Genomic DNA, 15,298 nt, shown 5'->3' with positions numbered 1-15,298 from the left:
TATATATATATATATATATATATATATATATATATATATATACATATATATACATATATACATATAAATAATTTATATATTATCATATATATACAGGGTGTTTTAAAATTCATGATACACCCATTGTGTACAAATAGAACTTATCAGATTAAACACAAAATTCCTTTATCGTTTCCCAAACCACATAAAATCTCCAGCTATTAATTAAAGAAGATTGATGAAGGATCACGCGCAATACGGTAAAATGAATTATGATGGTCATGTCTACCGCTGTGTACTTGTACACTTGGTTACTAAACGGTGGCCACATATTTTTCCGAATGAAGTTATAACGCTTTTAGTTCTAGTTTACAAATTAAAAGACACTGCTGACGCGTTTGCGCTATAATCAGTTATGACAGGAGTCAAAATGACAGTATAAGATGTGAAAATAAATTTGATTAATATAACGATCAAATTATTATTATCCTGTAATTTAAATTATGAACTTGTGGATTTCAAAGGTTTAAAGACATCCCATTATTAACTGATTACAGCGCAAACACATCAGCAGTGTCTCTCAATTGTGGCAACTAAGAGCGCTGCGACTTTGTTTGGAAAAATGTGTAGCCACCGTTAAGTAACATTATACAAGACATTATACATTATACATTATAATGTACTGAATGTACATTATAGGTCAAACTGAACAAAAAAGTCCTCTACTAATTTGCAAATGGCTACGTAAATTTCTGCACAATCATGCACTAATCTTTTTTAATTAATAACTAAAAATCTACGTGGTCATTTGCAAGATGATAGAGGACATTTTTGTTCAGTTTGATCTAATATAGGAGCACATGACGGCAGACGAGACGTTTTGTATGAATTTCATCGAGCTTTTGATATCGTGGAATCTATTAATCCTCCATTTTTTATATGTAAGGTAAATAAGTACGAGTATGGCATGGCAGGCAGTGCACTGGTCTGTCATGCAAGAGGTCCCGGATTCGATTCCACGGCAGAACCAAATATTTTCATACGCTTGTATCTCCTCTCGGAAGGCAATGGCAAATTACCGAGAGTATACTTGCCCAGGAAACCCTCTCTACCAAAGATGTCGCCGTTCGGAATCGGCGTTAAATGTAGGTTCCATGTACTTGTGTATACAATCAGCATGCACACCACAAAGCATATGAGAGAAGACACCAACGTCTGGAGGACCAGATAAGGACCACATGAAGAAGAAGGTAAATAACATTAATTAATAATCGTGTCTCAATTTATGACGATTTTATCCGTTTCTCTAACTAAGGCTCGACTCCATCAACGTCCTTAAACGTTGATTCGTGGTCTGTTCTTTATAGCTGCACTGCTGAACTGGTGCAGTAAGTTAGAATGAGATAAATATATTTTTTATCGTATCACGCGTGATCATTCACCAATCTTCTTTAATTGATAACTAAAAATTTTACACGGTTTGCGAAATGATAAAGGAATTTTGCGTTGTATGAGTTTGATGAGTTCTGTCTGTATACAACTGCTGTGTCATGAATTGTTACCTTGTATAATTTTATATAATTATATATAATCATTGTTTTCCCGGATAGGTACTCGAAGCATGCGCTTTCGCCTCGAGGAAGTGCAAGTTTGTCTACAGGGGAGATCCACTTATCGTGTCTGTGGCATGGCTAATAAGAATGCGCTAGTTCAATCTAAGTTCAATCGAAACACGCACTGTGCCCGCAAGGATCCCCGTGAATCCGTAGCTCACGACTCTCTACACTTTCTACACACACGAGACACCAAGAGAGCGCTCTCATGATCCTCCAGTTCAACGTCAAGCAGTTGGAAGTGTGATCGATCGGCGCGTCGTTCGTTGGCGTCGATCGACGCGAGCCGGTGGGAAGCCGTGCAAAATGTCGCAGCCTAGCCGGGATAAAGTTTACCGGGGCGGGGTGGGAGGTTTGTACTCTCTCGTTCTCGCAGAGAAGATAACATGATACGCGACGGAAGAGAGGCGAAGAAGCAAAGAGAAAGGTGCAGCTAGGCCAGGCGAGCCAAAGAATCAAAGTATGGCGGCAGGCGGTTTGCTCTAGTCTCGGACGGGGGTGGTTGCGGTCTCTGAGAACCTTCTGATAGTGGTTGTAGAGGCTGGGCAGCAGTTGGAAGGCCCATGCGGGCGCTGTTTGCATCGCGTTCGCCACGTTCTGATAGGTAGACACACTGCTGCTGCTGCCGCCGCCGCCGCCGCCGCCGCCGCCGCTGATAACGTTGCCGGTGATACCGCCGCTTCTGCCACCACCATATGCGGCGATACCGCCTGTGGTTCCACCGGCGGTGCTCCCGTTGGCGATGCCCGTGGCACCGCCGACGGTGACGTCGTCGACGACTCCGTTGCCACCGATCTGCCGCCGGGTCGCCGGTGCTTCCTGCCGCTTTAACCCACGCAGAAGCTCCTTCTGCAGAGCGCTATCGACGCCGAGGAACTAACGGGATCGGATGTGCGTGAAACATCGACATAGATACTAATGGTGAACGTATGTACATACGTCGGATACGCTTCTCGTCGTAAATGCCATGCAACGGTGCCGGCCGACTCGATTTCCGCCTCGAGATCTCAGGTCGAGAGCCGTATCGAGAGGAGACGCGTGTCTCGTTGCTTGAAAGCGCAGGGCGCGCGTTCAACGGTGGTAACGCGCGTGCTAACGTTCGCCAATATAATCGTCACGCTACAAGCGCCAGCAATAACGTAATAACGCGCGTGCCAGTGAGAAAAATCGTTGTTATCCTATACGCTTGATTACGAATCGAGAAAATCGTGCATGAGAGATGCCGAGCGGATGTCAAATCGTATTGCCTACTACGCCTATTGATGCTGCGTTTCTTTCTCTCTCTCTCACTCTCTCTCCCCCTCTAATTACGTGTACCCCCTCTCATAGTCGTTATCCTCGCTTTGTGCATGAAACAACGCGTGAAGCAGAATCAAAATAATCGCACCATAACACACAGGCCACTCACCTTACGAGTAAGATCCGTAAAATAGTTGTAGGTCTTTAAATATGTACCCAACGACAGAACGTTGCAACGCTCACAACTGAGCTTGCAAGTGCGTTCCATGAGTCTGAGCACATGCAAGAAATCCTCGGCGACGTAGTGATCCTCCTCAAGGAACAACACCATCCCGGTGTGATTCCTTGTCACCGACAGCCGATCAAACACACGATTCGCCTTCCACCACCAGTGGTGCTTGGTTTGCGTGAATTTAGCTTCTCTATAGTGGCCATACAAGTCCGGGTGCTTGGCGTTGGCGCACTTTAAATTTAAGGCCCTGCAATTTGTGGGAATGTAGGCCGAATTTAACCGCACACTTTATGAATATTTCTATCAATCTTTATCGGATATTTTAAGCAGGGAGAAGCGTGTGGCAGTAGTATGTGTGTGTATGTGTGTGTTTCACTCACTGTTCTTTACGAATATTTCGTGGACAGTCGTTGGGCCCCTCGCCGGGGAACGTATGTGGATGAGTCTGTATACTATGCGGATAAAAGATCTGCATAACCCGACAAAAATCGACGCTCTGTACAAGGTAGTTGATATCTGGGTGCCAAATATCGTGGCTGAAGACGAGGAGAGCCTGCTCAATGTCCTTCGCTTGCGCTAGCGATACAATTAGATGTCGGAGATAAGTGAGCCTCGTGTGCACTTGGATAACTATGATAGGAGCGTCGCTAGCCAACGGCCCAAACGCCTCCTCGTTGTACACTTTCTGTTCCGCATTTGCCCTCTCGATCTTACGCCGGATTTCCGCAATCTCGAATTCCGTGAGCGCGCCGGAGCTCACGTTCGTCAAGCCGGTGGACGAATTACGACCCTCCTTCAGGAACCTGAAATGGAGATCACCCGCGACATTATATTATGGCAGAAAATAAGATGCTCTCAAGAGATTATGATAACTATGCTGAGCAATGTTACTTTTCGATCGAGAAATCTTAATTTATGACGTCAGAAGAGCATGAAAATACATGTTAAAAATTCTTGCAAAATACGTTGAAATAAAATAGTATGTTTACAAAACGACACAGTCGATTGACCAAAAGAGAGTCTTTTCTTTTGTTGTAACAATTAATAGATAATGTTAAAGTTAACATGAAAAAATCATGAGAAAATATAAGTTAAAAAGATAGATTGCATGCACGTTAATTTTGTGGTAATTTATCGATTGTTAGAGCAAAAGAAAAGTGTTCAAACTATTTTATAGATGTGGCCGATCAATTGCAAATGTCGTTTTATGAGCGTATCTTTTTATTTCAACGTATTATGTAAAATTTTTTGGCGTGAGTTTTCCTGCTTTTGACATCATCAATCAAGATGGTTACGGCAAAGAAACAGATAGCCTTAACAGTCTGCAGGAGTCATAACCATAGGAAATCTATGGTGGAGAGCTGAAATAGACAAAGCAAGTTACAAAGAGAATTACATTATAATTATGATATTCGTAATCAGTAAAATTGTCTTCACTGTAGAGTGTTTTTTTTGGGAAAAAGGTTAAAATAGAAACCAAGTAATTTATTTGAATGAGCATTGTACGAAAAGTACAATATATCAGAGTTTATACATTAATTCTTTGTACATTTTTAAGGGCTTAATTGCAAAACCCGGTTCTGTAATGCATTTTGCACCTGTAAGGAAAGAGAGAAGACTGTAGAAATAGTCTGGTATATAGTCTCGCAAATATAACGTTTGTGAGGCATGAAAAATTGCAGATATTACAGAAAATGTAGTCTAGCTGTACTAACTTGCAGCTGTTGCATCCGCACGAGGGATGCATTAAGTGGAGAGCACAGAGACTTTTGCATAATGTATAATACATAACCCTTAAGGAAATAAACAAATCGAAGTCCTTCATTTCTATCTTTACAATGAAAATGGAAGACTCTCATTGTTTCACTTCATTATACGTTATGTATTATGCGTTATGTAAAAGTCTGTGATCCCCGCTTTAGTATTCACATGTATATGGACATACAACTACGCACACAGAACGGCGTTTTATGCTCACGAGGTTTTCAAAGTCAAATCAGGATTCGATTTGACTCCTGCGGATCTTTCAACGAGATTACGAATAACACAGTGAAACCTTCCGAGAAAAACATATATCTGTATAAATATAAATCCCTTTAAAACATTTAAAAAACTCACTAGAATTTCAAAAGTTTTAAAACTATTAAAAAAAAAACCTAAACATTTTGGGGACAAAAATGACAAATCTGACGATATTACAGCAATAATGACTACAATAGCGCCGTCAATAATAATTTTAAAATCTTTACCTGTGCAATTCTTGAGGCACGAGGGAGAAAAGGGTTTCATTCGACGAGGATTGCCCGGAATCATCTCGACCAGTCAAACTAAACGTCACGTGAAGTTGTAGGTAAAGGAACGTAGCCAGAAAAACGAGCACAAGGGTCCTAAGCAGAATTCCACGGCCTGATTTCGACGTTCCAACGACCGTTGTTCCTAAATATAACATTCGTTAAATAAATGTACAATGCATTTTCTGTGCTTTATTGTCACACGATACTAATTGAACTCCTTTCTGTCTATTTCTAAAATTACATATAGATTAATTGTAAAATATTTCATATAAAATTTAGTTTAATTTCAATATCTTAGCGTAATTAGAAGTAACTTTAATTAACATTGTAATTAGAAGTATTGTGATTATTTGATATACGTAAAGTTAAATTAAAAGTAATATTAAGTATTATATAATATTTATATATAATATTTTATATATAATATTATATATTTTATATATTAATATTACATATAATATTTTAATTAAATTAAGAGTAATATAGGCCAATAAAAGTCGTGCATCGGATTGGTGCGAATAATTAATTTATGAGAGGGTAATATTATTTAACAATGTGAATACACGTACTAAACATTTTCTGTACATTTTAATTAAAATACTTCTAATTAAAATACTAATTAAAATTACTTCTAATTAAAATGCTATGTTACTAAAATCAAATTAAATTTTAAATTAAATTTATTACAACTAATATATATATATATATATATATATATATATATATATATATATTGAAGAGAAAAATGGATAAAAGTTACTCATCACAATCAAGTAAAATACGTAAATACAATAAAATCCAGCGAAAATGGAATATTATACAACGACGTAACATCATTAGACTTACCTCCTGACTTTTTCCTGGTATATAATGTACAGCCAGGATACTGCTTCGCAAAACCTTGTATGGTCGGGTCGTGTGCTTTTCCTATACATACAGACAATCGAGCGATAGTGATAAACAAGTGTACGTACATAAGCGAAAACTGTGCTCCAGTTCTTATTCATACCACCCGACGCAAATTTATTGTCTCCCAAACCGCGATATTATTATCTTGAAAAATGGTCGGTGCGCAACGAAGCATGATTCAACGCACAAGAAAATAGTTAGATAAGGAGTCTCTCTAATATTTGAATTTATCTACACATTTTATGCGAGTTTTTTGTATATACTAACAATAAAGCATTTGGAACAAACATTTGGCGTTATACGCACAGAAAAAACATATTACATTCAAGTAAATATTATTTTTTTCAAGTATTCCGTTTGTTTAAATACCTGCAATCTTATCACAAAAGTGTTCCTCATAAACACCAAATTTCTTCAAAACAAAATTCTGAATTCTAGTAACCTTAGCTTTTCAATCAAGATTGTTGAATTAAATAAAAATTCTATTTAGAGTCTACATAGTTAGAGTCTACTTAGAGTTACATAGAGTCGAACCAACTTTTTCCTCGATAAAATGTTATAATTTTATACAAAGATTACATTCTTTTTTAAGTACGTGATAATAAGCTTGTTTAAAATTTGTGATAAGAATAGAAAGTTCAAGGTAACTATCAAAAAAATATTTCTTATTGGAAATAATCATTACTTAAAAGAAGGAAAATAAATTTAATATTCGCTTTTCTTAGCAGTACAATGATATTTTTGTATATACATAAAAAATGTATATTTCATTCAAATAAATGTTAATTGTTTCAAATATTTCATAAGTTTTTATATTCGCAAAACTATTATACAATTTTATCTTAAACATCAAATATATTCAAAATGCTTTCTGAACTTTTAAGTTTATTAACCCGAAGCTAAGCATTTCAATGAAGAATGTTAAAACAAAAATTCGACTTATTTACTATTTTTTTCTTTAATAAAGTTTCATAATACTCCTTGTACAGTGATTAAAATTCTTTTTTTGAATGCATAATAATAAGCTGAAATTTGTAATGAATATATTGTAAGATTATGTTATCAAGAAAATATTCTTTATTGAAAATAATTATTACTTAAAAAAAGGAAAATTAACTGAGTAATCGTTTTCTTTTTTAACGATAGAATGACATTTTCTGTGTGCTGATGACAATTATTATTATATGTTTAATTTAATTATGCTAATCTATCGTTAATATTTAATTCGCAGAATAATTATGCACGAGATTGATACGAAAGTATTAAATATGAAAATATCGGAAATGCACGTTAATGTCGCTTGGGAATGGACACGGAAGATAACGGGAAATATCGAGATGACGTAAAGTCATGTCGCGTGCATAAAATTACAGTAAAGTAATATTGATACGATCGATGCTTCGAAACGATGCTATCGACGAGCTAAAAGTTGCCACGTGCGGGCGTGACCATGTACTGCGCGTGAGCGCAATAAAAAACTCTTGGCGCGAACACACAGTGCATTTGCATCGACTATTTGGCAAATAATTGTACTATCCCGCCTGGAGAATCGAAACACGCACTGCGCGAAATTAAAACTACATCACGCCGGTAGTACTGAATGCGAAACTCTGCCATTTGCTAAATATTCGATAAATGCAAACGCGCCACGTTTATATAATGAATTTTACCGTATTATCATATGTAACATTGTCGCGACGCACATTACCTCACACATTTCACGAGACACGTGTATCGACATGATGAATATTTGTCGAGTGTATACGCCATGCAGAGTCGCTTTTACATAACGTCGTTCGGAAATTGCTTCACATGAACGTGCGCGCGTGTGTGTGGATGCACAAAGGAGACCGAGGCTATATGTCCTATATTTTAGAATTTCGAGGTTACAGCTTCTCACGTAATTAATTGCTATGACTGACTGTACAAAGGTGATAGAGGCAACCTTCTTATATTAATGCTCGTCACAACTCTGTTAAGGGAATGTTGAGGCTAAAAACTTTACCGACAGAACACTGATATTTTTCTGCAAAATTTCGTACTGATTACACAAAATTACAAATGCTTTTACGCAATGAAAATACGTGTAAAAATAAATAGGAGCATTGCTCGATATGTGACGAAAACGAACACAAAATTTTTAATCTCAAGCTGTCAGTCAGCGTAATATTTGCCTAATCCAAAAGATCCGCAGCTTGTACATACCGAAAATGTGGATGTTCCAAACAGAAAAATTTTGAAGAACATTACTTTACCTTCGTATCTGCACTTGGAAGCTTAAGAATAAGTTTGCAGAAAGATTTCTACATATATACAGGGTATTTCTTAACCTCCGCCCACGCGAAGTACATAGCGTTATTCCTTATGGAAAATTGAATCAAAATGTCCTGAACCATTTTTGTCTTTGATGCTTAACGAAGCAGATATTCTTTAATAAATTCCAGCAAGCCGCGCCGTTCTTTAGAAATATACACGTCTGTGAGCTGAGCGCCTGGTAGTGTGCGTGAATGTAGCGACGTGTATACTTCTAAAGGATGGCGCGGATTTGCTGAAATTTATTAAAAAATATCTGCTTCGTTAAACATCAAAGACAAAAATTTTTCAAGATTTTTCGATTTAATTTTTCATAAGGAATAACGCTATGTGCTTCATGGCGAAGGTTAAAAACACCCTGTATAGCTAGATTTTCCGTTCAATATGGTAAAACAAAGCAACACACATTTATGTAAGTTCTGTATATACAAGAAATACGAAAATAGCGTGATTACGTTAGTGACGATCGTCTCTGCATTATCGATATTATTTGAATTCGTTATCGACTCTAGCATCCCCTTAACCGTAAATTTTATTTTGTAATAACGAAAATATGCAGCAACATAGTCATCTTGCCCGGGTTCGTTGCCTAGTAACAGAGTAAAAGAAGGCCATGTATAAAATATGTATTCTGACTAGTAGTTTCAGAGTTTCCGCGAGAGATCTTAACAACCCTCTTCCCATCATGAGAAACTTTACCTCGCCCTTTACTCCGCCCTTAGACCGGGGCGGGTGTATTTTAATACGCTCTATTTCAATTATTTAATAAATGAAAATTGTATCATTACCAGAAACAATATATACTTGTAAGAAATCTCATTCTAGCTAGTAACACAACACTTAATTTTATTCAGTCACGATCAATCTCACACAGAACAAATATTCGAAATACATCTCATTGATATCTTATCGCGATATAGGATGTATTCGGATATTTGTTCTGTATGGGATGTTAATACAACATTTCAAGGAACTCGAAAATTTACTATTATGTACTATTAAATCAGTTTTGTTATTAATCAAATCAATTTTTTCTATTCCTTAACTGTAATATTATTCTGATTTTAATGAAACTCAGGTAAAGTATTTATGTTTTAAAAGGATCATTTCGCGATTTTGTATCCACTGTTCCTCTTAAGATAAATACTAAGAAAAGCAACATTCTTTTGGGACTATATAGCCCCGGTCTTCTCTATATGCATGAATATCGGTCTGACGTAAGCTATTTTTGACTCACCTTTCATAGTGTCATTCCTAGGAGATCGTCCTGAAACAAAGTTCGCACAAAACATTAACGGATTATGTATCAGAATGTTCACGAAACTACATTAGAGCTACATACATCAGACAAAATAACAGGCGTAACAAAACGAGCTAGTACGAAGTGGTAATTTAAATTTTATACGCGCACATATCGGCTGTACATATGTATGACTTCAAATCAAACATTTTCTAGAAGATGTAAGTTTATAGAATGTGCGTTTTATAGGATAAATAACATGCTTTTAAATATCGCATCGAGATATTTGCATAAAAGAAACAAACAATCGAAGTGTATACGCGTCGATAACAGGAAAAAGATTATCGGGCAATTGTTATTTCGCGGTTGAATATTTTGTAAACAAAAAACAGAGTGTGTTTAATGATTACTTATTTGCACAATAATGAAGGAATCTGCGAAGTACTAGATTGCAAAAGATCTCTGTCGTGTTTCCGGTAAATTCTCGTAGCAAGAGTTTGGAGATCAATACTGCAATTCTAAATCTAATCATAAGATTTGTAACTTGCTTTTGTACAATTTGTAAGAACTTATAAATAGATCTACAATTCTATACGTACTGTATATCATACGATCATTCGTAAATATCTACGATTTCACGTAATTTACGATATTTACAAGCGATCGTATAACATATGGTACGCATAGAATTGTAGATCTATTCATAAGTTCTTAAGAATTTTACGAGAACAAGTTACAAGACACTTACGATTCTGTTTAGAATTACAGCATAAATCTAATCTGACCCATGGAGTCATTCTCAACTCTACTTGATTTTTAATTTCGAATTACTCGCAAGCTACTGAAATGAGGATTTTCGATTCACGTGCTACAAGAAGTTATAGTTGTTGAGAATATGAGATTTAAACACAATTGAATCATTTTAATTTCCTACCGTATAATAAAAAGGCAAACCTACTATGGGGTCGTTTTTGACTCCAGTGTGACAGATTAAAGTGATAAAATGTAAAATAATGGTGCAAGCTAAAAATGATTTTTCATTACATTTCAAGGATTTTTTATATGAAATATAATACATAAGAAAAGTTTTATATAAGTACTTTACTTATTTCTGCCTATATTTTATACATAATCGAGGTTCCTGTACCATCAAATTTTTATCACGAGCAAAATAAAGACTTAAGATAGCTGATATTTGTAATCATTTTAGCAAAACTCGCATTATAATAAATTAATACCGCAAAAATTTGAAACTATTAGTGATTTTACTTGCTTCTTGATTAAAAAAATAATGTATCTTTCGTATATCCAAATAATTATATATTTGACAAACTGAAATATGTAACATTTCGTTTCTTAAAAATTCAAGTAATGAACAAATAATTCTAAAGTGTTAATTTCTTAAATTTATTTTTAGAAAAATTACAAGATTGAAAACACGTTTTTTTATAAAAATTCTAAGAAATTATATGAAAAATTTGTTCTATTAGGATATTCCTCGTCATGTATGATCCGTATTATTTCTCTCTCTCACAATGCATATTTATTCAAGACGTTGCAGATTACTTAGCTTACTATGCTCACGATATTTTCAAACTTTCTCAAAAGCGTCGAGTGTACTTCATTAAAATTTGCGGAACGTCTCAAACGCTATTCTAATAAGCACGGTATTCATTTAGACACGGTCTGTAGTAACATTTTCTTCGAGTTTATTCATTAAGGATATATCTTAGATAAGACGGAAGTTTTTATGGGGACACACCGAGCACTAAACGATTCTGTCATCGTTATGCCGTTGTGATAACGTTATTCTAACAAACGCGTTTAGAAACGATTTTCCAAATACACCGTACGATGATATATTCTTTGAATTTACTCATTAGAGCATGTTTGAATATGTGTATTCTACGGAAAAGGTTAGGATTGTATAAGGCATGTAGGTATGTATCGGACAAAAAGATGGTTTGACGAGTTAGGAAATGATAGTGAAGGAAAATGAAAAAGGATAAGCTAATGATGATAAGCGATGATAAGCTAAATTAGGTGAAATGTTTTGAAGAAGCTTTGCAGAGAAAGAGACTGAGGAATAAAGGGAAAAAAGGAAAATAGAAATAAAGAATGTGTGGGATATAATAAAGAGCAGATTATGATGAAGATGTGTAAAGGAGTCGTGAAATAGCAACACAATATTGTGGTAACAGATAGGTAAGTTAGAATAAAGTAGATAAAGTAGATTGAGTAATATAATAAGTAGATAATAATAATAAGTAAAAGAGTGTTTAAATTGTGAAATGTAATTACAGTAATATTAGGATAAGAACATAGGTAGAGCCAAAGGTCTAATATAAGATGTAGACGGATGAATACGATTAAGATAATGTTTTATAAACTAAGTCCTCTTGACAATGTAACTGAAGTAATAAATATCTATCATTAGAGCACATTTTAGTAAGATGGAAATTCTAACAGTAGCATCTCGAGCACTAAATGATTCAGTCATCGTTACACTGTCGTGCAACTTTGGAAATTATCGGTCGATCACCTGCCGAAATTTTCGTCAGACAAATGTATACGGAATCTCCAAATCATTTTGTCGTATGTTACTGTTTATCATCAGCTGACGACGCGACGATACGATGTCTACCACAGATAAGAGAACGTCTGACTTGTCTTATCAGATACACCTTTCGACCGATCCCATGTGAAGTATAGCGAGCATTGTGCGCACACACGTTATATATAGGGTGTTAAAAAAAGAGTTTCAAGATTTACAAAACAGATAATACGGGAGACCAAGGCTAGATGTCTTATATTTTACAATTTCGAAATTATAATTTCTCTACAAGTAATTATTGTGACTGACTGTGTAAATATGATAGAGGCAATCTTCTTGTATTAATGATTGTCACGATTCTGCTAACTGTATATTTTATTTTGTAATAACCAAAATACGAATATGCAGCAACGTAGCCATCTTGCCCTGATTCCGGGTTCAGTTGTCCAGCAGCGTAGGGTAAAAGAAAGCCACGTATAAAATATCACTGTATATTTGCTGCAACAATATATGTGCTGCAATATATTTGCTGCAACAATGACATAACTAAAAAATCGTCCTTATTAAGTTATTAGTATAGGGAGAAAGGTTGGTACATGTACTATTTACATCTAAAACGACGATTACTTACGATGTTAGTAAATTCTGCCAATATAGTATTTTAAAATTCTCAAACAAAGTTATAGCAATTCAAAACATTAAATCTTGTCTCCTGAAAAATCATATTTTCTGAGTTATGTCGTTGCAACAAATGAGCAATATGTATCCTGATTAGTAGTTCTAGAGTCTCCACGAGAGATTTCCACAGCCCTTCTGCTGGCCATTAATTATGGTCAACTTTATCTCGTCTATTTATTACCAAAAACAGTATATCATACACTTGCAAGAAATTTCACTCTAGCTAGTAACATATCGCTTAATTTTATTCAGTCATAATGGAGAATATTAATATAAAATTTCGAGAGGCTCGAACATTTACTTTGCTATTACCAAATCAGTTTTTCTATTTCTTAACTATAATATTATTTTGATGAAAGTCAGGAAACAATGTCTATGTTCTAAAATAACTGTTTTGCGATTTTGTATCAATTTTTCTTCTCAAGATAAATATTAAAAGAAGTGCATGAGCAATATATACTTGGGGCCATTTAGTCCCAGTCTGCCCTGCTTATTATACTAGGTAAAACATGTTTAATAAACATAGGTCGAAAAATCAATACATTCAGAGTTACTAATGTTTATTGGTTTTAGTAACACAAGTATAGTATCATATCAAGTTACTATATGTGCTTCCTCACTCTAAGAAAAAAATATTTAAAAGTCAATAAATATTTTTTAGATGAGCCATTAACATATTTACTTAAATCATAATTTTCTTCATTTAAACCGAGTATTGTATACTTAAACCGAGTAAACAATATCAGATTTAAGTGAAAATAATTTTGATCTAAGTAAATATGTTAATGATAGCCACTTAAGAAATATTTATAAACTTGCCAATATTTTTTTCTCACTGCACTGATTACGCTTGGCGAATGAACGAGCGAGTATCTTACTATACTTTTACTTTGATATTCACAAAAGGTGTTTACATATCCTTTTTCAACAATTTTTAGTCTTCTTCGCAAACCTGTTCTATCTATACGCAATCTCTACGCAATAATATTTATATTATCATCTTATTTCGGTGCATCATTTATTCTTATAAGCAATTAGCTTAAATTATCTAGCGTTGCATACAAAGTGTCAAAGAGATGAAATCAGGGAGAGGAGGTGGAGTGTCCGGGTTTCATGGTAGCCTATATTTTCCGCAGAGTCTTAGAGAGTAACCATGCAAAATTTGGTTCAGATCGATGAAAGGATTTAGAAGTTAATATAAGAGACATATAAACAGATCTTATTTTATATAAATATCCTATTTTATATAAATAGATGATCGCAATGTTCAAGAGACCTGGTAGCAAGAATCTTCTCAGTTATGTCGGCTTGTTATTCTAATCAAAAAATAGCAGACATGCATGTAATGTACGATCTTGCCAATGGAAATATTCTAGTTGCATAACGTCTCTATGCGGAAAGATGTCCAAGTTGGAAAATTCTATAATATGAACATGTCAAAAGCGTGTTTGAGAAATAGATGGAGGATATATAAAACACCTCTTTTATAAATACATCAAAGTAATAATATAATAAGATACTCGTCCGTTCAATGTAATCAATGGAAGCAAACAAATTCTATAAAACGAAGATCAAGCATATTTGAAGAAATGGATGGAGGATATGTAGAATATATTCTTTTGTAAATATGAAAGTAATAATAAAGCAATAATATGATAAGATATTCGGTCCATTCACACATATTCATTGTGATCACACACAAATAATTTAAGTTACCAAAACCGAAAAATACTTGTAATTTTGAGAGGATTGATTTTTCGATCCATATTTACTGAATACTTTTTACTAACAAGGGAACATAGGCAACCAGAAAATTGAGAAAATTCTAAAACATTATGTGCGAGTAGTTCATCTGTAACATAAAACTATTTTTTGTTCCTGCTAAATTACGATTTAAGGATGTAAAACCCTTCAAAAAAACATGACATTTTAATTTTTGACAAATATTTTTTAAAATACAAGGCATAGGAAAAAATAGTTTATGTAAACGTTGTAGAGTATTTTACACTCTTTGCAACAGTGTATTCAGATTTTGTAAAAATAAAAAATTTTTGAACCCCCCACACTCATTACTTTTACAAATTTTTAAGTTCTTGTTAGGAATAAAAAGGATCGAATACCAAATCCATTTATATATAACACTAAAAAATTGTCGCAATTAAATTGTCGGAGAAATCAAGATGATAATATAGAGCTATAGGCAGCACGCTATAGGTAGGCGTTTTTGAGCTATACTCGATAACTGTC

General features: G+C 34.7%; 1 protein-coding gene across 11 annotated transcripts in view; it reads right to left on the bottom strand.

Annotated features, from left to right (window-relative positions):
• The window catches only part of LOC116844790 (alpha-1,6-mannosyl-glycoprotein 2-beta-N-acetylglucosaminyltransferase), a 47,009-nt gene that overhangs the window by 4,127 nt on the left and 27,584 nt on the right, over nucleotides 1-15,298 (bottom strand). For 9 of the 11 annotated variants that reach the window (XM_032816831.1, XM_032816829.1, XM_032816830.1 and 6 more), the window contains 6 exons: nucleotides 9,817-9,846; nucleotides 6,204-6,284; nucleotides 5,313-5,499; nucleotides 3,444-3,866; nucleotides 3,001-3,310; nucleotides 2,112-2,468 (listed from right to left, as the gene is read on the bottom strand). In XM_032816831.1, the coding sequence (XP_032672722.1) occupies nucleotides 2,112-2,468; nucleotides 3,001-3,310; nucleotides 3,444-3,866; nucleotides 5,313-5,499; nucleotides 6,204-6,284; nucleotides 9,817-9,823 (1,365 nt within the window). In that variant the 5' untranslated portion in view covers nucleotides 9,824-9,846. Of the gene's footprint in view, nucleotides 1-2,111; nucleotides 2,469-3,000; nucleotides 3,311-3,443; nucleotides 3,867-5,312; nucleotides 5,500-6,203; nucleotides 6,285-9,816; nucleotides 9,847-9,921; nucleotides 13,735-15,298 lie in introns of those variants that run through there. The other 2 variants (XM_032816839.1, XM_032816840.1) reach the window with 2 other exon arrangements.

This window comes from Odontomachus brunneus, unplaced genomic scaffold (assembly GCF_010583005.1).
Source record: "Odontomachus brunneus isolate Ranch 3 - 2012 unplaced genomic scaffold, Obru_v1 Obru_scaffold_046, whole genome shotgun sequence".
Taxonomy (NCBI): domain Eukaryota; kingdom Metazoa; phylum Arthropoda; class Insecta; order Hymenoptera; family Formicidae; genus Odontomachus; species Odontomachus brunneus.
Note: the sequence above shows the minus strand (reverse complement) of the source record. Positions and strands in the feature narration are given on the sequence as shown.